This window comes from Panicum virgatum, chromosome 9N (assembly GCF_016808335.1).
Source record: "Panicum virgatum strain AP13 chromosome 9N, P.virgatum_v5, whole genome shotgun sequence".
NCBI lineage: Eukaryota > Viridiplantae > Streptophyta > Magnoliopsida > Poales > Poaceae > Panicum > Panicum virgatum.
In genome coordinates, this window is record NC_053153.1 from 59724432 (window position 1) to 59750116 (window position 25685).

The following is a 25685-nucleotide window of genomic DNA, read 5'->3' on the forward strand; positions in this document are numbered from 1 at the left end:
GCCGGCTCAAGATCAAGAGGTTCTTGATAGAGGAGCGGTTGATTCTTGGAATCCACCTCAACGTGGATTAGGGGTGACCGGCAAGTCATCGACACCACGGGATATATTCTTGTGTCAAGCTTGGTTACTTCTCTTGCTCACTTTTATTCTTGTCTTTACTTTGAGCAATTTACTTTACTAGAGCTTGATTTGTGTCTTGTCACCCTAGGTTGCAAACCCATCTAGAGATAGTAATAGCATAATATAGGGCTTTCCTTTGTTACTAATTAAATTTCTCTAGTGTTTTTGGTTTTAGATTTTAAACCGCCTATTCACCCCCCCTCTAGTCGGTGTTCTTGATCCTACACACTGGTTGGAAAACCGGTTCTTTTGGCCCTTCTCAGCCGGTGCCGAAGGTCTGTTTTCTAGTAGTGCCACCAACCACCGCCGGCGCATCCCCGCCCTCCCCTAACCTCTCCGGCGCCACGCCCCCGCCCGAGACCTAGTCCGGCCACCGGCGCCCACCACCCCGGCCGGCGGCGCTCCGCCTCGCCGCCCGCCCACACACCACCGCCCACCGCCAACACATGCTTCTGTATTTTGTAGGCTGACTAAATTTGTGCAAAAGCGAAGCCCCGCCGGACAGGTTGTTTCTTCCTTCTTATAAAGAGCCAACACATTGCACTCCTAGAGATGCTAGGGGCATATAGCATGTTTCAACATCATAATTTGGGATCGTTGCTGATTGTTTCTTTTAGAAAGATTCGTCATCATTCAGAAAATGTTTTTTTAAAGAAGATACGTAGTTGTCAGTATTTCATTCTTTCGGAAAAGTAATTGTCAGTATTTGTGAGATACTCAAACCTAAAAAAAATTGGTGGTGGTTTTGTTGAGGCTGCAAGTTCCCCCTGTTGTTGGTTTGACTTTTTTTTCGTTGGTTCAACAAATTTAAGGTAAATTTGCCATGTCGCACATTTATGTTCATGGAAACGAATTTTGTCACATAAATCTGCTTCTCTTGCCGACTTTGGCTACTGCGATTTAGTAGTTCTCGTCATTAAGTTGAGTTTGTATCGGTAGGACAGGATCGATGAATGGTTATGCTGAATGTGGATATTTTTCTACATATTTTTTGCAAAAAAAAGACGTACAATTTTGTAACAGCATCATAAGCAGATTTTCCATCAACGTGAATTGTGAAAGATTATCGCCAAGCATTTAGCACTTTGCGGGAGAAAAAAAAGTAGCAGTGGTACTAGAATTGACTTGTTGACGTGGTCGCTTGCACTTTGTCTTTTAGTTTTTCAAAGTTTCCGTTAAAACGTCGAGACTAATATAAATCCGGTAGATGAGAGAGAGAGAGAGAGAGAGAGAGAGAGAGAGAGAGAGAGAGAGAGAGAGAGAGAGAGAGAGAGAGAGAGACCTCACTTAACCAGCAGCCGTAAAGAAAAGTGCTCTGAAAAAAAAAGAGAAACGAGAAAAGTACAAGAGAAAAAAAGGAAATGGGAAGCAGGCGTTGGGCTGTCAGGTCAACGGTCAGCGTGGCGACATGTCATCCGGCCCGGCGGGGAACGGAACGGAAGCCGATCGATCATCGAGCGCCTCAACGCGGGGCGGGGGAGGCCGGGCCGGCCATATCCCAGGAGAAATGGTCTCTCACTCTCCTCATCGCCCGTCGTCCATTTATTCGGCATGGTTGGTAGCTAGCTCTCGTCTCACCCGGCCGGCCCTTTACAAATACTCCTCCGCCTCTTCCCAAGTCCCCCCGCCAGAAGCTATACCTCTCGACTGCTGCTACTCCATTGCAGTCGATCCGGCCGGCCTCCATCCAGCGCCTGCGGATTTAGCTTGCTCCCTTTGCTTCGTCAACGGACCGATCGATCGCGGCCGGGGCGGCGCTAGCTGGCCATCATCATCAGTTGAGGATCGGAGGCGTGCGTCAACGGATCCGATCCGCCATATCATCATCAGTTGAAGGTAGAGAGATATAGATAGATCATGGCGAGGTCGTCGTCGGCGAAGAAGAAGAAGCAGCAGCAGCAGCTGTCGGCGTGGCGGTTCCTGTTCGGCGGGTGCCTGATGGGCGGCGCCGGCGCGGCCGGGAGCGGGGACAACAAGGTCCGGCCCGGCCCGCGGACGGCGGCGAAGCAGCAGCAGTCCCCGGCGGCGGGGCTGCAGCAGCGGCTGTCGGTGACGGACGTGATGAGCACGTGCTCGGACCAGGACCTCTCGGTGTCGCTGGTGGGGTCGAACCTGCACGTGTTCACGGTGGGGGAGCTGAAGGCGGCGACGCAGGGGTTCGTGGACACCAACTTCCTGGGCGAGGGCGGGTTCGGCCCCGTGTACAAGGGCGCCGTGGCGGAGGGCGCCAAGCCGGGGCTCCCCGCGCAGCGGATCGCCGTCAAGCTCTGGGACCCCGAGGGCACGCAGGGGCACAAGGAGTGGCTGGTACGTGTGCCTGCTTGCTTGCTTGCTCAATTGTAGTATTAGGCTGACGATGGTGAGGTAGCTATAGCCAAGATGAGCTAGCAGCTAACAACAATGGCGCGCGCGCGTGCAGTCGGAGGTGATCTTCCTCGGACAGCTCCGGCACCCGAACCTGGTGAAGCTGGTGGGCTACTGCAGCGAGGAGGAGCACCGCCTGCTGGTCTACGAGTACATGCCCAAGGGCAGCCTCGAGAACCACCTCTTCAAGAGTGAGTACTAGTGTTCTATTTTCCTTAATTAATTGGTACTACTAGCTCCTCCTGTCTGTGTTATATATACTATACTATTTTCCTACGCATTAATTAGAGAATATTACCTAGGTCGATACACCTTAACTAATTAATCCGTGTGTGTTATATACTATACTATCCTTAATTTGAGGAAGCAAATCTAGCAGCATCAACTAATGATAGTACTATCTAGCTACTGTACGTTGGGCACATGCGTGCGCCGTGCCACGTCAGCTGACAAACTAGGCTTGGAGCCACACGCACGCATCACGCCATCACCTAATTGATTAGACCAGCTTGCTTACCTGGTTGTACTGCACTACTACATACAGTACGCAGCTGATTGTTTTTGACCACGTTGTCAACGGCCGGAAACGATGGGTGGACGGAGTAGCTAGCTATATAGATAGCCTTTCATCGATAACGGATTGATTGACCATATAATCTACACACGCATTCATGTGTGTGTGCGCTAGCTCCAGCCGAACAACCCATCGATGGAGGGTTAATTAGCTGGTTGTACTACTAATAAACAAGCAACCACGCAGGCACTGTTTGAAATAAATAAAAGATCAGGGCAATAATTATAATTAATTATGGATCAGTTAGCTAGCTAGCGATGGGGGAGCGAGCGAGCGTGGCAAATTTAACGAGCTAGCTACTGCTAGTACCAGAGGAGATGGTGGTTGACCGGTCTTTAGCTCTTGCCCGAACGGGGCGAGCCCCTGTTGACTTTATCTGCGTGTACAGCAGGGTTCACCAAACCGGCCGGAACCGGTCCGGTTACCGCAGTTACCGGTCTAACCGGCCCGGACCGGTTCCGGTTCCAGCCGGTTTTAAACCGGCCCAAATTCAAATTTTAAATTTGAATTCTAAAAAATAGAAAAATCCCAAAAAAATCTTAAAAATACTTCAAGTTGCGACGAATTTAATGAAGTCAAATTTTTTCAAATATTCGTTCATTTAGTATACTTTGCGAGCATTTGAAGTTAAACAAAAAAACATGCATACAAAAGTATACAAATACAATATAAAAGTAGTACAAAAAAGGGTTGGAGGGTTCATTTAGACTAAAACATGTTATACAAACATTCATTTAGTATACTTTGCGGATATTTGAATTTAAACAAAAAAAGAAAAAAAATTGAATTTAGCGGGTTACCAGTCAAACCGACCGGTTACCAGTCAAACCGACCGGTAACCGGTCAAACCGGACCGGTAAACCGGTCTAACCGGCCGGTTAGCTGTTCGAAACCGGTATAACTGCGGGTTTTGAATTCAAATTTGAGTTTGACCGGTTTTTACCGGTAACCGGTCAAACCGGACCGGTTAGCCGGAACCGGGCGCCGGCGGTTCGGTCCAAACGGTCGGATAAAAAAACCCTGGTACAGCTAGCGTTTGCCTGGGCCCCACACCCTTGGTTAATTCTTCAGGTTGGTTGTGGAAATTAAAGCTGAACACATCACAGCAAGCCTCTTTGCGCGTTCCCTGTAGGTCGTCTCACATTTGCACGCTCCATTGTGTCGTCTCCAACTACTCCGGATAGCTCGATCCTAGCACAAGTCTGCAACTGCTGTGTTTTGGTTTCCTTTTTGAAAACGTACAACTACGACGTAAGTACCTCATGTTGAAACGACACACGTTGCAGAGCGTGGTGCTCGCATACTCTAACCGATCCCTTTGTGGTAGCAGAAACAAAAAAAAAACAAAAAACAAATGAGCGAAGATTGCATGCGCAGCACACACGTTGACACATGGGTGCATTGTTTTATTTGTGCTTGCAGAGTTCCCGCCCGTTCTGTCGTGGTCAACGCGGCTGAACATCGCGGTGGGCGCCGCCAAGGGCCTCGCCTTCCTTCACGACGCCGAGAAGCCCGTCATCTACCGCGACTTCAAGACATCCAACATCCTGCTCAACCCGGTAAGCAAATACTAATAATCCAGTTGAATTACAAGCATGATGCATGCCCGTCGATCAAAGTCCAAAACGAGCCTTCAAGTTGGTTGCTGCGTCAGTAGTTTGACGTGGTAGATCGATTCCTACTTCTAGTAGTAGTAAACCTACCCTTGTACTAGTACTTTTCAACTGCGGCGGCGAGCGAGGCCACTTGTGGTCGTGGGAGAGAGCTGACAAGATCAGAGAGCCTCTTTCATTCAATTCGCACCGCAAATTTGAAGATGCTACTTTTCATATCCTTTCATACTACCTTTTCCTTCTGCGAGAAAGTACAATAGATCAGCGACAAAAGGAAAGAAAAATTGCTGCTTGTTCACAAATGCTACAAATGCGCATGTGTGTACCAACCACCACACGGCCCCTTGAAAATCGAAAAGTCTTGAGGTGCCACAAAGTTTCTCAATTCTTATCTTGATGAAAAGCAAAAGAAAAGCACAGCCCAGCCCAGCGAAATGGGCCATACTGCGTGTCAATTCAGCCCAAGACTAGGGAGTTCATTTTGCAGGAGTACGAGGCGAAGCTGTCGGACTTCGGGCTCGCCAAGGACGGGCCGGAGGGGGACGACACCCACGTGTCGACCCGCGTGATGGGCACCCACGGGTACGCGGCGCCCGAGTACATCCTGACGGGCCACCTCACCGCCAAGAGCGACGTCTACAGCTTCGGCGTGGTGCTGCTGGAGATCCTGTCGGGCCGGCGAGCGGTGGACAAGGCCCGGCCCAGCCGGGAGCAGCACCTGGTGGAGCACATGCGCGCGTGGCTCAAGGACCCGCAGAAGCTGGGCCGCGTCATGGACCCGGCCCTGGAGGGCGCCTACCCCGCCGCCGCGGCCCACAGGGCGGCGCTCGTGGCGTACCGCTGCCTCAGCGGGAGCCCCAAGAGCCGCCCGGACATGTGCAGGGTCGTCGAGGACCTGGAGCCGCTCCTCGCCGTCACCGGCGACGGCGACGACGCGCCCGGCGGCGAGCCGGAGGAGGAGGAGGCGGCCACGGCGAGGAAGGAGAGGGCGAGGAGAAGGGACGGCGAGCGGAGGGAGAGGCAGGACAGGGTGGTGGCCACCAGGTCCCCGAACCCGAAGAGGCCGGGCGGCGTCCCCACCAGGAGGCCACCGGGGCAGAGCCAGGAGTTCTGGGAGTGGCACATGCCCGCGCAACCCAAACCGTAGCGAGCGACCGATTCTTTTTTTTTTTCCTTTCTTATTAACGGTGATGTGTGGGCATGCACGGTTATTGCTGCTGCTGGTTCGTGTCGTGTGTAAAAACGAGATGTAAATTTAGGTGGTAAATAGATTCATGTCGGCGTCGATGGAGTACGCGTAACGTAGTAGTGATTTTGTTGACGGGGTTGAGGATTACTGCACCATACCCCCCCCCCCCCCCCCCCGGCTGTAATCTGAGGCTGTAATTCCTTGTTTTTCTTTATTTATTTTTGGTTGATATATATATATCTACCGGGCTTGACCTCCTTTCCTTTTTTTTCAGTACGTAGTTCTTCTTCTTTTGTTGTTACTCCACTACTAATTCTGTGTGTGTTTTCTACGGTGGTGAGCTTATTAGACGACTGAGTTGAGATGCTAGCTCCAAAACAAAACATAAACACTAGCAAAGCAAATGCAATTATGCATGCATGGAAAAGGCGAAGTACACAGGGGGCGGATGTGATTTGCGCAGTGGGCGCTTGTCTCGTTTTCGTTTGTTGCGGTGCAGTGGGTGCTACACAGGGGCAGGCACGCGCACAGTACGCCCGGCCAAGGAGCCAGAGCTGCTTTCTAGACAGCCAGCTGGGACAAATGGGGAGCAGTGGGTGCGCAGTGCAGGTGCCCACTTTATCTGCAGCTTGGATCATCCAGGACTAAATTTTAGTCCATGTTGTTTTAGACTAAACTTTAGATATATAAGATCAACACCTATAGAAATATTATTTTTCCTCTTGAATTTCGTTAATCTTATGCCTGCATGCGCATATGTAGTGAGGGATAGTTTGATCTTTTCGCAGTTTGCAGGTTGGTTTAATCTAACTTAGGTGGATTTTCGGAACGAATGAACTAAATTTTAGTAGGTGGAATTGAACTTTACTGAACATTTTTAGTCCACCTGTGTGCATCACCTAATATTAGGTGGGTTTTAAGGATTAATGGACTGAATTTAGTTGGAGTGCAATTAAACCTTAGTCAACATTTTATGTTTGGATCAGCTGACGGAAAATGCTCTATTCACTTGGCTTGTCAGCCATCCAGCCAACAGTATTTTTCTCTCACACCAAATCAGCACCATTCACCAGCCGCCAGCCAGCCAGCAGTACTTTTCTTTCATAATAAATCAACACCAGCCACCAGTCACAGCCAAACGAAGAGTGAGTCTAAATACTTTAGCCAATGTATCCAATCGGATGGATGGTGATGGAATTTCATACCATTCCAAAGTACCTGGGCCCGGATATGAGACCGGGAGGCGCCAGGAAATCATACGACACGACTAGCTAGCTGCGAGAACATCTAGTGCCGCGACATAGAGAAAGAAGCAAAACAAAAAAAAAAAGGACGGAAGAACGGGCCGGGAGCCTGCACTGCCTCGTCTGCATGGTTTGGAGGTGGAGCTGGGCCAGCGTGGCGCGTGCGGCGGGAGATACCTCCACGTCGCGACGTGCATGTCAGCAGACGAGGTACGGAGAGTCAGGTGTACATAGAGCAGGTATTACAAGAGACTAGGAGTCGGCTGGAATCCGACGTGGGGAGGAGAGAGCATGAACGGGCGGCTGCCGAATCACCCGCTGAAAGCCAGCAAAAATGCTCGTGTTCTCACTGCAACGCATTAAAAACAAGCGCTGCGACCTGCTGAGTGCGGGCTCCTAGCCGGCAGCCGGCTGGGACCATAAAACTTAAAACTTGCTCTTAAGGCGGGCAGGCGGACTAGTCATCCAAACCCCACGAGTCGCTCCTGCTGGGCGACTCGGGGGGCTCCGAGCGCCGCCGTCCACCCAACCCCCCGGGCCGCCTCCGGTGGCCGCCGCCGCCGCCGGCTTCCGTCCGGGCGGCGGCGGCGGCCCGTGCCCTAGCCGAAGTCGGCTTCAGCCCCCACGCTCTCTCCTCTCTCTCCCGCTACCTTCTTCATCCCGCTGCCCGGACTTCGCCGACCTCGCCGCCGCCGGCCGCCGGGGCTGGTCCCGACTTCCTCCTCGCCGGATCCGGGCCCTCCATGGCCGGATCTGCTGCCGGGCGGGGTGCGGTGGCCGCGCCGTCGCCGGGGCGGGGGCGGGGGCCCTTGGCCGCACCGCCTCCGCCGCCTCGGGTGGTCGGCCTGTGGCCGCGCCGCGTCGCCGCCGCCTCGGGTGGCCTGCCCGTGGCTGTGCTGCGTCGCCGCCGCCTCGGGTGGTCGGCCTGTGGTCGCGCCGCCGCCGCCCTGCGGCTTTCGCTGCCACCGCCCCCCTGGCGCTTGGGAGGCCGGGGGCCTGTGTCCCCGCCGCCGCCCCACTGGTGGTTGGTGGACCGGGGTTGCGCCGCCCTTGTGGAGCCTGGATGCCGGCTCGGCATGGCATGGAGGTTTGCTCCTGGTGAAAACCATGTCCGTGCTGCGGACAGGCGACGATGGCGCCTAGTGCGTCATGTCCCTGTTGGGGGCGTCGCCATGGACACCTCCTATGCCTCCTCTGCTGGTCTTCGCATCTCGGCTGTCGTCCTCGGGTCTGCCTTGGGCTACGGTCGCGGCGATCCGCCCTGGCTTTGAGATTGGTTCCCTGGTGAAAACCATGTCCGGTGCTCGGACGGACGACATTGGCGTCTTGCGCGTCATGGTCCCTGTTGAGGGCGTCGTCTTGGGACTTTTTCACGCTCAGGGTGGTCGGCTTTTGGATGTTACCTACCGTGCTCCATTGATGCTTCATCACCTTGGTCTGCTTACGCTGCAGCTACTTTGACGGATGCTTTGCCGTCATTGTGATGGCGGATGCTTTGCCGCCCATATTTCGCTTGGTCCGGCGGATACTTTGCCGCCCTTTTTACTCTCTGGTGGATGCTTTGCCGCCGTGTTTGCGCTGCTGATTGGTCGTCTCTGGCGGATGATTCGCCACTGTGGAACTGCTTTTTCTGGTGGATGCTTGGCCACCCATTGGTTGTGTTTGTGGTCTGTTGGCGGCCTCGGTGATGTTGTTCTTCTTGTAGGTTCATCTGTGTTAGTTTGTTTCGTGGGTCTTGGCGGGTTGGTGAGGTCTTCTGCTCTGTGGTCGTCGTTCTGCTAGTGCTGTGGCTGTTTGTTTTCGTTGGCCTCTTTTCAATTTTTTCTCTGTTGTTACTCCTTTGTGTGCTTGTGCCGGTCAACTATTATTTGGCTAGTATCAAATTATGTTTGTAATCTGCTTTCCTCCTAATAAAATACGTGCTAAGCCACGTTCGCGAAAAAAAAAGCGGGCAGGCGGCCGGACGGAGCACCCGGACAGGGAGCGCGCGCATGCACGGCACCGCACGTACGGCGGCGGCCCTGGTGTGAGTTGGATACGGATCTCTGGCGACGATCGACTCCGATCAGCACCCGGAACCGGAACCACGGTCGGCTCCCTTCACTGTACGGCTGTAGGAGTACGTACTCCGATCCTCTGCGGCATCCGTACAGTGCAGCCGCCGTCGCTACGCGTGCCGGCTTCGTCGTCACAGCGCATGTTCCCCGGCCTGGATCGCGCGCGCAGCGGGTCCCGCCATCTTTGACGTGACCTAGCGTAACGAACCAGCAATGAACCATCCTCCTCCATGCGTGCGACGATGACGCGATCCACGGCGCACGCGGGCCCACGCGCATTTTTTTTGAAATACGCATCTGTATTTCTAGTTAAGGGCAATGTACATGAAGACGTACGAATACAGACACATACGCCAAGGATACAAAGACAGCTGTAACAACCATACTACACGAAGGACCCTAAGAAAAAAGAAAAATATATCCAAGTCCCTAGATCCTTCGCGAACCATCAGGAGTCGACCTCCACGCCGGCCGCCACCGCCGCCGAGGAAGACAAGCTCCACCGTGAGCTGAAGAGGCCCCTTCGCGCCATGGCTTTGGTTGGAGTCGCAGTAGAAAAGGCCTTCGGCTGTCGCCCATCGATCGGGGACACGCCCCGACCTCTGCAACTCCCGGATCCGCGCTCGCCATCGACGACCGCCGCCGCCGAGGAGAAACCGAGCCCGATCCGGCCACCCAACCTCCACAAAACCCACAACATGCCCTGGATCCATCGAGCAAAAGGCCAACGGACTCACCTGCAGACAAGCCGCCGGCCGCGGACTCCTGTACAGGGGATCCACGCCGGGAACCCCTCCTCCACGCGCTCGTCAACGGCGCCGGAGCAGAGCACCATCGAGACGGGGAAGAACTCGGGAGGACATTATTCCATGACGCCGCCCCCGACGCCTCGACTTCGACGCCGGAAACGAAATCCTAGAAACCCTAGGACCTATACTACTGCCTACCCCACCACCAGCCGACAAAAGGCCGATGGTCTCCGCCACCTCAAGACGCCCCGGGGGCCATCGGAGGCAGGAGAGACCGTCGGCTCCGCCGGCGGGGACGCTCGCCCTCTCACTCGCCTCTCAACTGTAGCAAGGGGAAAGAAGGGTCGGGAGTTGAGGGCCCACGCGCATTGGCGTGCCAGCATCCAGCCAGCCGTTGGATCGGAAGTTTGGAGCGGGCCGCCGCGCGCACGCCTCTGATCTGATGTGCCGATGATGTCCGGACGTGCGTGCTGCTCGCATGCATGCAGGCGCAGTGGAGCTAGCTAGCTAGGCCTCACCTACTAGCTACAGGCGGCTGTAGCCTCCACTGTGCTCGTATCACTGTTCCATCGCTGCGCTGCTGCGAGGAGGAAAAAGACGGGGCAGCCGCCGGAACCAACGCTCGACTAGGGCCAGGGGTACCACGACTACTGTTCCTCTCCGATCCATCACTTTTTTCTTTTCTTTTCCTTTTCTTTTATTTCGATAGATAGAGAAATTGGACCAAATAATAAACATCTAGCTACAATGAGTACCCCTGCTGGGCTGTGGGGTTCAATTCAGAGCGTCGTACTACATGTCGGGTTGGCACAGTTGGTGGATCGAGCGATCGGGGAGCGACCGCCCGCGCTCGGATCCTGTCAGGCCTGCCTGCAGCTCCAGGTACGGGCACGCTGCACGCATGCTCAGGCTTCAGAAATCTACTACCACCGTCTACCAGAATTCGGAAGGGCACGCGCCGCCGATCGATCATCAGCCGTGGTCTGGCGCCAGCGTGCAGTGAATGCTTGCGCTGTTGCGCACCACCCGCCCCCGGAATCGGGAGCGGCCATGCCATGCCGTCACCTCGCCTGCTTTCAAGTTGTGCGTTGGCCACCAGCCCAGCGCAGCCACCACACTGATCTGCCCTTAGTTTCAGGTTCGAGCTGCTGATTCCCCTGTCTGACCTCCATCGTAATTCATGGCGCGCGCGCGACTCGGTTTGTCAAGCTACTATACACGGTACCGAGGGCGCGGGGGCTCCATTGACACGGCCGAGAAGAGGTGGTCACGGCCAGAGGCGGAGCCACCGCTAGGACGAGTTAGGGCGGCCGCCCTAGGTCCCTGTGGGCGAGCTCCACATCATATCACAGTTCGCTCAAGTTCGACGAGGGCTAATGGCGGCACAGCAACGCCCTCGGCGAGAAGGACAACGGCGTCGGCCAGGCTTGAGATTGGGGGCGACTGGGCAAGCGTGGGCCTCGTGGGCCGCCTGGCATGGTGGGTTGCATCCTCCGGCCCAACGCTACGTGTATGGTCTTCTTCCTCTTCCAACCCGCGCAACGCAAACACCATCCACCCAGCATCGAGCCGCCGACGCCGTCGGCCATCCTGCCCCCACGTCGCTGAGCCCCGTGCACCCCCCCCCCCCCGCTCGGGCACTCGGCGGTCGGCCGCCGGCGGATCCCGCGCGCTCGGCGCCGCCCGCCGCCGCGGGGACCTGTAGGGCTGCAGCCCGCCTCCGGCCTGCACCGACCACCGCCTCGGCCCTCGGCACCCGCCGGCCATGCCGACCGCCAGCGGCCGCCGCGGGCGCCTGCAGGCCTCCTTGCCCCCGACCCCCGTACTGGTCACGGGCGAGGAGTACTAGGCAACATTATTCCCGACTAAATCTATATTCTCGTGTGACCGTCCGGTAGGGCATCGTGCACGTACACCACATCGCCCATGAGTACATAATTTCCCCCAATCGATCTATCAAGTGTAAACAAAGAGGAATGCAGCAGCGCGCTTCAACTTGAGAAACGCAGGTTTTGTTAAAAGTGGCTAAGAGTTTTGGTTGACGCATGGTATTTTGAGTGTACTAGTAACCAGTTCTTTTTTTATCCCTAATGAAGTTAGCTACAAAAAATAAAACAAGGTTTTGTTGGACTATCCCTCCACATAGAGGATGATTTGGAGCCCAGCAAAATCATGAAGATAGCCCACAAGCCCAAGTGCTTGTGCACCATTGATGTGGTGTTTGAATTAATGGTTGAGATTGCTCCTTGAGAGGAAGTAGCAAGCAAGAAAACCCTACCCTCATCTTTACCAGGTGCTGGTCGTCACTTTTGGTGGGAGAGGAGTAGAACACACACAACACAACTAGAGAGAAGAGAGGAAGAAGAAGAAGGAGAAGGAGATCTGTCCAGATTTGGTGTCCGTGAACTGATCTGCTTCAAGCCAGTTATTGGAGGCTCAAACGTGCAAACTTGGTGAGCTCATTCTACACTTAGAGTACTTTGATTTGGTCAGTTGGTTTGAGGATTGGTTGAGCAGAGCATCAGATTTGATAGGGGTTTTGTCAGTTCGGGTGACTGCAGTTTCAGCACAGAGCAGTTTCGGTAGATGATTTGTTTGGGTGGTGAAACGGTGTCCAATTGAGCTGAAATTTTGTCAGTAGTCAGAGGACTCGTAAATCTACTTGCCTACCAAAATTTGTGCACAGTGGAACTGCGGTTTGTGAGATATAAACTAATTACCGAAGGGGACATAATCTGTGGCTTCTCTATTTGAAAGTGATCATACCTCTTGCTAGATAGTTGTGGTTGTTGTTATTGTTGATGTCAAGTGTATCATGGTGAATGTGTTGCTCCTGGTGTAATCCTCTAGAGGTCTTAGAGATGACTCCTTATAAACATTTGTTGATTATAGTGGAAACTTGGAGTGGACCGATTGGTCCCGTAGATTTTTTACTCCTCACCTTGAGGATGTTTTCCCACGTAAAACGTTGTGTCTCTTGTGCATGTGATTCTTATTATTCTGCTGCATATCTGTTGGTAGATGTTCTCCTCAATGGTCATCACAAGATGAGAGATTAAGTAGTGTATTTGTTAGTGCCTTTATCCCAACAGGTTTTCCAAATAAAAAGGGGTTTTCATGGATTTCCGTTGCGAAAAAGCTAATAATAATCGAAAGGAACCGTGTGATGACAAACCGTATTTTTGCTTTCTGAAAGATGACAAACCATCGTTTTTTTTGTTTAGTTTTTGAAAGATGACAGACCATCTTGAAGGCGCAGCATGTAGCTCGATTAGCAGCACATGTAGACAGGCAGCAGCGAGCATGCAATGCAATAGTATACACAAGCATCGTCGTCCCCACGCCCCGTCCCCCGGCTCTCTCTAGATCCGGCCCCGACAATCTTTCAAGCCCCATCCTCTCTCTCCTCTGCCACCCTTCACGTTTCTGCTCTCACTCTCTCTCTCTTCTCGTGCTAGATTCTAGCTCGCTGAGTCGCAATACTCCCTCCCGTCTCAGTGGTGGCGGCCGGCCTGGTCGCTGCTACCAAGCTCCTTTCCGCCAAGGGCCCCCCCGTCCGGCCGTCCGTGGTAGTATTCCGGAAAGAAGGCTTGGCGCTGTCCCTCCTCTCCATCCATCATTGCCGCCCGAAACGGCAACCCGCCATCCACCATCCCCAGCAGCCAGAGCTAGCTAGCAGACTCTCCTCTTATCTCCCCCGCGGCTTCCCTCCATGTGCCCGCCTGCAGCTCGCCGCTCCACCACCACCGCCATTTAATCCCGCCTCGCTGCTTGCAGCAGGCCGGCCGGCAGCTAGCTTGCTAGCTAGCTCCGTCATCATTCCTTCCCAGCTCTTTTGTTGTTATTCGCTCATCAATCATCACTGGCTCGCCAGGCCGGCCATTCGTCCACCTCCATCCAGCCGCTACCGGCCGCGCTCTCGATTGTGTAGAGTGTAGCATCTGCCGGCGGGCGGCCGTCCGGTAGCTGCCGGCACGAACCAGCCAGGCGGCGGAGTGATGGCTGCGGCGCCGGCGGCGCCCAGGCCCAAGTCGCCGCCGGCCTCGCCCGACCCCTGCGGCCGCCACCGCCTGCAGCTCGCCGTCGACGCGCTCCACCGGGAGATCGGCTTCCTCGAGGTACACACCGGCCACCACCTTAACTTACCACGCCGCCATTCATACTGCGCAAGAGAACAACGCTCGTCTTCTTGTGCTGCTCCGCCGCTCTCCCCGATCTTCGCATGCCTAGCTTTGTCCTCCAGTGTTTCTGTCCCCCAATGCTCTTGTGTTTTCCTACCACCTTGTTTCGCTGCTTTTTTTTTCATTTCTGTTTAACAGCGGAGATGGATAAATAAACAAAGCATGCGGCGGTCAACGAAATTGCTAGCCCGCTCCGCGACCGACAGCTGAGGCGCTATCCCTTGATAAGACCGGCCGTTAGCTCGAAATGTTATTAGTTTAATCATCCAGCCGGGCAATGCAATCTCGCCTCTGGGCACGTGCGGATCGTACCATGGATTTGCGCGCGCGTCAAGGCTAACCCTGCTCCTTTTATTCCTTTTGCCTACTGCTAACTACCATTTCCATGGCGCCCGTCTCTCTTCGACCCTTGGAGCGAGGAGCGCTAGCTCTTCTACAATTTTTTGTTCCACTTCCACCTAGGGTTTAAGGGCTCCAGCTGGATGGGATCCACAAGATGAAGACGATACAAGTTAAGGTCGGTCTTTGGATACAACGTCCACGTTCTGGCCATTAATCCCACCTGCACTTCCTGAAATTAGGCTTAGCACACCGCCCAGTAGCTGGTTTGACTAATCATGTAGGCGCCGCTTTGACTTTGACCGCTACGTTCTAGAGATACTATACACAGCAGGTACCTAAAACCTTTTCTCGTAGCCATTTTGTACTTCCTAGTTCATACTACGTGCGAGATATATGTACTCCAAGCTATAGGCTTTGTTGCAAGCTTCTCGCGTTAATGTTAATCTGTTATAATATTTGTTTGTTCCACGGGAGTAATAAGTTGATCAGTCAGCTGCAGCGCATCCTGATTAGGAGGGTAAGACTTCTCATCGCTTAGCGAGGAACATGGGCTGCTTGGGAGATTTTGTATCGGGACTGCTCCAGATTTCCAACTACTCGTCTGCCCATCCTGCTCACTGTCACTGGGGTGTGTAAAATAATGAGTCCTGCAAAAATATTTGTTGATTAACACTATTTACTGCCCGATGAGCCTGCAAAAACACAGGCTTGCATGCCGGGGCCATCTCTACGTGACATCGGTGTTTGGCAGGATTAATAAATGTGCTGCAAAATTTTATTCCAATACAACCAATCGATGCTCTACCACAAAGAGTATATATATATATGGTATGTATTGATCCTGGAGCAACAGCAAAAATAAATGCTACTATCTCAATCCCAGAATATAGCTATTTTTAGATTTTTTTTTTCTAAGTAAATTTTGTAAAGAAACCAACTATCATAACATGTAAATTTTTCTATTTAAATTTAATTATTTTTATGATATTATTGGTTAAATATGAAAATGTTTGACTTTGACTAAGTCTATAAATTGTTATATTTTGGAACAGAGGTATGTAGTAGTCTTTTTTGTTATAATAATTTGCTGTTACATATAATAGTCAGCAGTACATGGCTTTCTCTGATGCACATATAAGGTCCCTACTTTTTTGTTTGGTAACGTTTATATGCTGTTTCCATGAACGATGTCGCATTGATGCAAATGCTGGCGCGTATTGCAGCATGCATCTCCTTAGAACATTTGAAAGCCGCCTCCCTGATTTGCTTCGGCGCTCGGCTTTGATTGAAGTACGCATGCCGTGTGTTAAAAATATACCAGACAGCACCTGAAAAGTTGACAGCCTGAACACATGGCTCTTACTTGCACAGTATTACTATTATACTGCCAGTATTGTAATATTATTATTACCCCAGAGCTAACACCAAATTTAATTTCCTTGCAGGGTGAAATAAGTTCTATTGAGGGGGTCCACGCTGCCTCCAGATGCTGCAAAGAGTAAGCTGCAGAAATGTTACTCCGGGCCTTCTAGTGTTTTCGCAAGAAATGTTACTTTTAGAGGCTAAATTGATGGGTTTTCTTATTATTACACTTCAAAGCATATTCTCCATTCAAGTGTGTCCATGCGTGGATGATGATGCTTAGGGTAGATACTAGATAACCATGTTAGGTTGAAACGATTAACAAGCAGAAGCTCAATGCAAACTAGCTCGCTAATTTTCACTGGAAAATTATATGCAGGGTTAATTTTGCCATTAACAGTTCCTCAAAAGATCTTGATGATCAAGTCTTTCAGTTTCCTCTTTGTTATTTCTTTTGCAGGGTTGATGAGTTCGTGGGAAGAAACCCCGATCCATTCATAACGATGTATGGATTTTCAGGTTGAGAATTTGTCTTTAGCTTAGCATCAATGGTGCATTTTTCTTATTATCTCTCTTCAAAAGCAGTCAGCCAGAGAAACGAAGCAATGATCAATCTCAGCAGTTTCTGAAGAAGTTCAGGTATATAATGATTTCTATGTTCCCAGCTTTTAGTATTGTTGGTTCTTGTTTCATTTAGTCATGTTATTTCTTGTTAATTATCACTTCACATGAAAAGGACAAATTAAATTGGCACACAAAAAATTCTACCATCGTTATGTACTTACTAATTCTACTATCATTATTAGCTAGGTAGCAGAAGGTATAAAAAAATTAAACTGTCCAACCAGCCAGCTGAACGCATATATAAGACATATATATACAACTAACACCAGCTAATTAAAATGACACCTATATCTGTTCAGTAAGAAAACAACTTGTCCATCTTTTGATAAGCAAGTGCATATTCAATTCAATTTGTATGAAGTTTCTGAGGGACCGAAAAAGCGACCAGATGGGGGTGAATGGGAGCCGATTAAAAATTATCGCAATCGGAAGCTCGGCTTAAGATCCAAAGTATGCACCCAACCCTAACGTCCTAGGTGAAGTGTGGAGTAGCTATGTAGGAGCTACACCAGCACACGACAGCCTTAGGGACAAGCGAGAACAATCGCGGAAGCAAGCACGAAAAACAGCACAAGAAACAGCTCGGTATAACTCACCGGTTAATCCGACGTGCATAGATATGAACACGTCGGTTCAACCGGTGAGAAAGAGCCAGCAGCAGAGAAACGCGAGCACCGGTTGATCCGACGTATGGGTTGGAACAACGTCGGTTCAACCGGTGTTATCACACCGGATGATCCGGCAAAATCAAAACCAACGTCGGTGCTATTGTCCAGAGGGACTCAAAAACGCATGATTAACACCGGTTAAACCGATGAAAAAAAAACCCTAGCGTCGATGCAATTGTCCAGAGAGATTGCAAAACGAAACGCACTGAGCACCGGTTGAACCGACGTTAAGAAAATCCTATAAGCCGGTGCAACGCTCAAAACAGCACACTAAAGGTCAGTGAAAAGGTATCACCGGTTGATCCGATGCACGTGGGACTAATGCACCGGTGCAACCAATCGAAAACCCCAAAAACCCTAATGCGTGAAAAACCTACTCACCGGTTGATCCGATGCACCTTATCACAAGCGTCGGTTTAACCGGTGATAGGTAAAAACTCAGCCCGACGCAGAAACTCTGTTTTTGCTCTCGGTTCGATCCGAGACTTGACAATCGGAGGATCAAAACAAGTTCAAATCTCACCAAAATTTGCAGGCATGATCACAAAGACCTTGTGAACATACCCACCAAAGGAATCGACGAATCACTCCATGGTTTCGGAGGAATCGAGGAATTTCCGAGCAAGAACAGGGTTTTCTCAAGAACGCAAAAACTTCGATTTGAGGGGACTCGTGAATCCGGGGGTTTTAGCACTAGGCTAGATGGATTAGAATCACTTCAAAGAGTCACACAATCTCGACAAACTCGTGCACAGAGAACCAACAAAGCAAAATCGAAATTCATCGCAAAGAAAGCACGAGACGTATGAAATTGAAATGAAGTCAAAACCCCGGAGGGCACAAGGAGGGAAGGGCCTCCTTTCCCATTCAATCTCAGTACAAAGTCTCAAAAATCCATAGCTAAAATCCTACCCTAGAGAAGAGAGGGAGGAAGAACAGGAAGAGGGGGAGGATGCGCACGGGGGAGGGAAGCAGAGTCTGGGCGCCAGGCAGGGAGAGAGAGAGGAGAGGGGGTATTTAAGCCCACTAACTCTAGAACAAAAAGACTAAAATACCCCTAGACTTAACTAGACACTAGAAAGCCCGTAGGGGCAAAATCGGAAAAAGATACAAGGACTCATCTGACGGCCAAGGTTCTTTCTTCGAGTCGAAGTCTTCTCCGCGATGCCGTTGTGGGGATGAAGATCCGGTCCGCGGTTTTGGAGGGTCCGTGAAACCCGGGTAGTTGGCCGGTTTTGAGAAAACCGCCAAAACTCCACGCGCGGGAAGATTCCCGCCTCCACGCCGTGGCCCTGGACGCCGTTCCCGCCTTGGCCTCCTGACGGCCCTAGACGCCGCCCGACGCCCGTCACCTCCTCGCCCGCAGCGAGGCCCTAGACGTCGTCGACGCCCGTTCCTCCGCCAGTCCCGAGACCGACGCCCGTGCCTCCATGACTTGGAATCTTCAACCGCCGTCCGCCAGCTTGGTTTTGTGGCGCAAACCAAGAAACCCGTCATCCGTTGGCGCTTGCGCCCTCGATCCAGGAGTGGACGCCACAGCCGCCGCCCCGGCCCGAGCTCCGGTCCCGGCTACCCTTCATCGCCGTCCACCGCACGGTCCATCGGCCACGGCACCTCCACGGCAGCTCCCCGTCGACACTCGATGCCCGTGTACCTGCAACCAAAGATCAAGCACATAATCACACCGCACGGTTGACAATTCACTCATCACAACCAAGAGTGAGTACTCCACATTCCTCAGTTTCTGAGCAGGCCACCTGCGAATGTAGTATATGATTCCCAGTGTTGTGTTGTAGTCGCAGCAGCTTTGTATCAGCTTATAATTAAGCTTGCATTAGAATTTAGAAAAGAACAGCTTTATCAGATCATCGCTGCCAGCTCTACTTATGTAATCTGCAACCCCTGCACTGTACGGACTTTGACAATTAACTTGTCCTTTTGTTACATTAATTGTCGTTATCAATGTCACACTGACAGAACGATCAACTCACTGGCTATCACCTTAATAATTGCTGAACTTGTCGTTGCCTGCACTGATGATAGCTAGTAGTAATGAAACATCTAGTCATGATACTTTTTCAGAAACATCAACTCATCTTTACCATAATTAGCTCAATGATTCCTGAACTTGTCGTTAACAATCATGATTTCCATGAACCCGCACACTGTTTTTTTTTGGGTAAGATAGCTCGCACACTGTTGTTTGTCGTCGCTTGGGTGGGGTTACCATTTAACTAACAACCGCCGAGCTGATCATCGTTTGCGTGCACTCGCATATGCAGAGCTAAGAGCTGCCTGAGCTACCTGTCGTGGATCTGCTGCTGCGGCGGGTGCCCGCCGTTCCAGCTGAAGATGAGGCCGGGGGCGGCGGCGAGCTGCTCCTGCGGCGGCGCGCAGGTGCGCAAGCTCTGCGCCTCGTGCTGCTCCTGCTGCTGCTGCTGCCGGTGCCGCGTGGTGTGCGCCGGGTGCTGCGGCGGGTGCTGCGCGCCGTGCCCGCGCTGCTCGTGCGACTGCGCCTGCCCGCGGTGCTGCTCGTCGTCGTGCGCCTGCCCCGGCTGCGGCGGCGGCGCGTGCTGCGTCCCGCGCTGCTGCCTGTGCCTATGATATGATGGCGATCGGAGATGAGAGAGTATTTTTTTTTTTGGTTGCGTGCGCGCGTGCTGCGTTTAGATCGATCGATGCTGCTGCTACCCTGATGATGAATGAGGATGATGGGTTCTGATGCTGATGGATATTGGCAGTCTGCAGTGTGCCTGCTTTTGGTCTAACTAGCTTTCGCGTGTCACGAGTGTTGGTGGTGACTGCATGTCTTCTGACAATGCGGCCTGGTCGTGGCAATGCGCCTGCCCTGCGTGCGTGCCCTGGCATGACGCTGCCAAGATGGCCGAGGACTTGAGGACAAGCCGGGACGCCGGTGCACCGCAGTGCAGCAAGGAGATGGCCGGCCTCTATGAGCTCCCGGTGCAGCGAGAGCTTTGGGAGGCCGGAGAGGAAGCGAGTTCGTCGGAGTCGGAGTCACTGGGGTCTGCCGCCTGTCGCGCCTCCGCCCCGTGAGAATCGACATCGCCGCCGGGGTCCTTTGCTAGGCGGTTAATTGAGTAATTGGGCCATGGTTATGATGGGTCCTGACCCTTTGAAACAACATTGTAACATGAACCAGAACTGGACCCCCAAAATGAACCGGAAGCAGGTGATGCCTTTTTCTCTTTTTTTTCCCCCTCTCTTTTCATCCGCTCTCGGGTCCCTGTTGGAAGCTCTGCTCGCGCTACTTCATTTTCATTTACATATTGTATTAACTTTCACCAAGTCTATAAAAAATATAGCAATAAATATACTATCCAACATATGCAATGCCAACGTATACTTCATGGTGGACTCAATGAGAAACAAATTTGGTATTGTAAATGTTATTATTTCTTTCTATAAGTTTGGTTAAAGTTTACCAAATTTAATTTAGGATAAACTAATACGATATGTAAATAAAATTAGAGGAAGACAATGAGCCGGGTTAAGCAGAGTCAGTACTTAACACGCGCTAAGTTAATAGCATTCATATTCATTTGTACCGACCCAGTGACCGTTATTTTGGCTTCGCCCGTCAAGAATAGGAGACATCGATGTTTCCGGTTTTTCCGTGTTGCAGCGCTCAAGACCGATCACGATACCTAATACCGAACTCAGAAAAAAAAACCATAACCGAAGCCAACATTAAAAACTGAAAAAAAAAGTTCAGGAAAGTGCCTAGCCCTACCGGCAAGGCATGTTGCGGTGCCAAAGGCTCACACGCGATTGTTGTGGCGATGTGGGCTTAGAGCCTGTTTGAAGACGCTAAAATTGAGTGCTAGAGTTTTTAAGTTTTGGCTAAATTTTAACCCACGCTATTAGCGCTCATGTTTGGATACAATACTTGTGTGCTAAAATTTAGCACTTTCATTCATTAGCAATTGGATCCAAACGGAGTCTTAGAGAGTCTTAGAGACTAGTCCTGTTTGGTTGTCGTTCCAAGATTCTAGAATGAAGTTTGACCGCTCATTAAAAATGTCAAACAAAGGCAGTTTACAAAACTAACTCCAGAACCCCTGCGCTAGTAATCCTGACGAATCTAATGAGACTTTTGACCGCGTGATTAGAGGTTACTCCAGACCGCATTACTGTAGTATCACTGTAGCCAATCATCGATTAATTAACGTTATTATTAGATTCATCGCGAAAAGTTACACTCATTTCTGAAGAGGTTTTGAAAATAGACTTCATTTATTACTTCACGCGGTGCCTAGAAAACGCATTCTAGAATCTCTAGAATGCAACCAAACAGGGCCAGTCTCTTCAGGTGGAGGTAGGGATGTCAATTAGTGATCCTTAGGTGTGCTTTCAACTATTTTTAGTTTAAAATTTTATACTATCTCTCCAAAATCAGATCTCATTTTAAAAAATTAGTACAAAACTTTGCAATAAAGAGGGTTGGAAGTGCACCTAAGGGTCACCAATTTGCACCCCCAGGTGAAGGTATGCTCGAGACAAGGGTGAAACTTTTTTCTGAAAAACCATCCGCGTCACTCCCTAGGGCAGCACGGGCGGACCTGCCCCGCGCGCCCCGTGCTCCAGCGCTCGCCGCCGCGGCACCGGCGCCGGCGTCGGGTGTGCGGCGCGACACCGGCCGCGACCTGCGTTTCGTGTTGCGGCGGCGGTGGCTCCTTCCATGGCTGGCCAGCATCAAGGTGCGGCGGCTCCGGCTCCAGTTCCGGCTCCGGCGGCGACGGCCCGGTTTGGCGGCGTTTGGTCAACCTGTGTTGTAGTCTGTTGCCAGCACCGTGGTGGTGTGTGCCGAGAGCGGTTTGCTCGGGGCGGCTGCCAGCGTCGCCGTGGTGGCGTCGCTGGTTGCGGCCGTGCGATGGTTCAACGGCTACACCATGGTGGTGGGACTGCTGACGCCAGCCGTCTCTTTTCATCGCAGTTTCGATGCGGGTGAAAACCCATCCCTCCTTGGGACGGCGTCGATGGCGTCTTTGGCGTCATTTCCTTTCTGAAGACGATGTCGAGCATCTCTGGCTCTGACCTAACTCTTGCTTTTCCGACATGGAGGCTCCCCCGGCGTTGGCAGCTTCCGAAAGGGCTTTCTTTTTTTTTTCCTTTTGTTTAGGATTGTGGTGGCTCATGTCGATGTCCCAATCCGACCGGGTAGAGTTCGCGGCGGCTCGGGTCGATGTCCCAATCCGACCGGACAGAGTGTAGGTTGTGGTGGCTCGTGTCGATGTCCCAATCCGACTAGGCGGAGCGTAGGTTGTGGTGGCTCGAGTCGAGGTCCCAATCCGACCAACCAGAGTCGAGTGAGTTCCGGTTGATGTCCCAATCCAACCGGCCAGTGTTGTAGTTACATTTTGCGGTTTTTGAGTCCGGTTTACCTATAAACAAGGTCAATTCTTTTCTTCTTATTAATATGTGCCCAACCGTAAGGTTCAGGATCTTTCGGAAAAAAAAGAAGGTATGCTTGAGACGTGTTTGATGTGATGCCACGCTTTACATTTCAGAGGTTGTGTTTTGCAATGTTGGTTGTGGTGCAATCGATCGAGACTGGCGTTGCTGTTCCAAGAATTCTGAAAACCAATACTGCTACATGCTTAACCTTATTTGGTAAGATGGGATTGGGACTAAAGGAAGTCAGAACCAATTGGATTTGGTAAATTAATACAGCTACATGCTTAGTTAGCAGCCTTTGGATGGACCATAATGTATTGCCATTAGCATGAAGATGATGCTCTTAAATGTTGAACAAGAGTTTGAGTAGGGACTTTCGATGTGTGTCTTTACTTGCATCTTTCTGAATGTCGTTAAACCAAGTGCCCTTGTTTGTATGGCTAGGTCACCACAGTTGTCCAAGAAATCTTACAGTAGTCCATGTTTTTAAGACAGTGACGTAAGACCGACATCTAACTGCATGATAGTGCACTACTATTTCTCAAGGAGGTGGAACCCAACGGTTTAGCTGGTGCGTTACATAGTAAGATGAGGCTGCATAGTTTGAGTCTTAAGCTGGTTTTGCCTCGTCGATAATTCATTTTCATTTATTGCCAAGTTTCTAACATGTATTTGCCAAATTTGGGATGGATTGTGTAACAACCACCACGCGGACAGTCCGCGAGGTGACGGCGGACAGTCCGCGAGGCGTCGTCCAGATATTTATCTGGATGGGCTTGGGACCCACTCGTCAATCCTCTCTTCTTCCTCTTTTCTTGCAGAGCCGAGCGGAGCTCGAGCTCCCGCGCCATCGTCGCCCCTTGCTTCGATCTCCCTCCTCCGTCCACCAGACCTCGATTCCTCGCGCAGGAACCTTCCTCGGCACCTCCTCCACCTTCCCAAACCCCTAAACCGGCTTATCCCCGGCCGGAATCTTTCCACCACCGCCGGACACCATTGGGGGTGCTTGAAGCTTGCTCCACCGCCGATCCGCCTCTCCGGTCGTCCTCCACTCGAACCGACCGCGGGAATGGATTCGTGGTGAGTCCCTTATGCTTCACAGCCTTTTTCCCTTTCCATGGCGTGTCGCCGGCGCCGGAGCACGGCCTCCGCCGTCGCCGCCGCCCTTGCTGCCGCCTAGGGCGAAGGTCAGAAATTAGTTATCGCGGACGGTCCGCCTGGGAGGCGCGGACGGTCCGCCGGTCAGGTTAGTTTTGTCCAGAGACGATGTTGCCTCTGGTTGTTTTTGCAAGTTTGACTGCGGACAGTCCGCTATCGGGGAGCGGACGGTCCGCCGTTGAGGCTCAAATTTGTTCCAGAGACGATGTCGTCTCTGGAGGTTCGCAGGGGTGAATTGCGGACGGTCCGCCACTAGGGCGCGGACAGTCCGCCACTAGGGCGCGGACAGTCCGCCACTAGGGCGCGGACAGTCCGCCACTAGGGCGCGGACAGTCCGCAGTAGAGTCTAGGAAATTGTCCAGAGACGGTTTCGCCTCTGGTAGATTGAGTACTTGAACTGCGGACGGTCCGCCAGGGGTGGCCGGACAGTCCGCAGGTAGAATGGGGAAAAGTTCCAGAGACGTTGTTGCCTCTGCTGGGTTGGTAGGATAGTACGGCGGACAGTCCGCCACTCGGGCGCGGACAGTCCGCCACTCGGGCGCGGACAGTCCGCAAGGTATTTCAGTTAAAGTAAACCAGTTGCGTCTTTGGGCTGCACTCATTTATATCATATGCATACGTGTAGCATCCGCTTCTGAGGGCGCCGTCTTTGAGGTGATCGCGGCACCACAAGAGCAAACGACGCAAGCCCAAGAGGGGAGGTGTGAGCCCCCGGCCCAAGGCCCGTCTGACCCCAGTGTTGAGCAGCAGACGCAAGGCAAGCCCCGGTGCACATCCTAGTATTTTAAATTATGACACCTATGTATGTTTCTACTACTGGTGCATTAAGTTCAGAAATTGTTTGGAACCCTAGTTGCATGATCCATATGATTCCCTGAGTTATACTAGCATGTATAGGACGATAGAAGTGCTAAGCTTAATGTTACCGGTAGAAGACGAGTGGTCTCCTGCACTCGCGAGATGTAGGATGTTAGGAGCCGATTAATTTCCGGTTACTCGCGAGATACGTTATTATCTTTATATAATTCAGTATGTGAGATTGGTTTCGAAATGAACATGGAAATGTGAGACCGGGCGGGGATGATGGATAGGTATGGCAGCAGGACAGGGTTCCTGGGTGTCTTAGCCCCGTCTGTGTCGATTAAGGACCGGTGGATGTGGCAGTGCTGATCGGGGATTGAACTGTACTAACCGCATGCCGGGAGTAGGAGGTAGTCGAAACCGGTAAGCCGAGTACTGCCTTGCTTCGAAAGTACAGGAACCCGCACCCAACTCCTGGGGCGAGTCGAGTAGTCGCGGAGAATTGGGATGCATGTGTTTACTTTTGGTGGTCTCACGTTGAGCTCGGCTGACCATATGTCGTTGGGCTGGTTCCTGTAGTTCGAGGCGGGGAGGGGAATGGTTGATATGTATAGTCCGACGGGGCAAATACGTGCCGTGTTGGTTAGGTCCACCTTGCAAGGTTAAATCGGATCGATTCGCCGTGTCTCGCGGTTATGAGGGCCTTGGTCTCTTTGTCACACCGTAGCAAAAATGTAGAATGTGAGTTAGGTATGTTCATATAAAATATTGAGCTCATCAAATTATTTGCTTGCATCACCATGATTGCTATAGTAGGTCTTTGCAAATATTAGATGAGAGTTAATTCATATAGAATCTGAAGCTAAAATAATGAAAGTAAGGAATTACTTTAGTTGTTTTTTCTGCAAAATAACCACCAGCCAAAAGCCTTGCATGTCTAGTTATGTGGGCTAAGTTATACAACTGGTCGGGTAAGTCTTGCTGAGTATTAGTATACTCAGGGTTTGTTGCCAATATTATTTCAGGGCATACCGACGTAGACTTCTGTCCCTGCTGCGCCAAGTTCATCCGCCGGGATGCAGAGGGATGGGTGGTCGTGGAGCCGGAGGTTTAGTTGGGGATCCCTCTGGCACACTTTTGGGGTAGTTATAGGCCATTTCCTCTAGATGAACCAGGATTTCAGTATTGCAAAGTTTGTGAATTATGTATTTATTCAAACTCAGT

At 51.7% G+C, this 25685-nt stretch overlaps 2 protein-coding genes across 2 annotated transcripts; both read left to right on the forward strand.

Moving 5' to 3' along the window:
• Positions 1 to 1607: 1607 nt before the first annotated feature.
• Positions 1608 to 5992, forward strand: LOC120692416 (serine/threonine-protein kinase RIPK-like). The gene is made up of 4 exons (XM_039975700.1): positions 1608 to 2427; positions 2540 to 2675; positions 4481 to 4617; positions 5159 to 5992. Exons 1-4 carry the CDS (start codon positions 1978 to 1980, stop codon positions 5816 to 5818), a joined length of 1383 nt encoding a protein of 460 aa, XP_039831634.1. The 5' UTR covers positions 1608 to 1977; the 3' UTR covers positions 5819 to 5992.
• Positions 5993 to 13381: 7389 nt separating this feature from the next.
• LOC120687219 (guanine nucleotide-binding protein subunit gamma 3-like) lies at positions 13382 to 20296 on the forward strand. Its single transcript, XM_039969210.1, has 5 exons — positions 13382 to 14028; positions 15879 to 15931; positions 16256 to 16300; positions 16381 to 16434; positions 19370 to 20296. The coding sequence occupies exons 1-5, from the start codon at positions 13909 to 13911 to the stop codon at positions 19689 to 19691; spliced, it is 594 nt and encodes a 197-aa protein (XP_039825144.1). The 5' UTR covers positions 13382 to 13908; the 3' UTR covers positions 19692 to 20296.
• The last annotated feature ends 5389 nt before the right edge of the window (positions 20297 to 25685 follow it).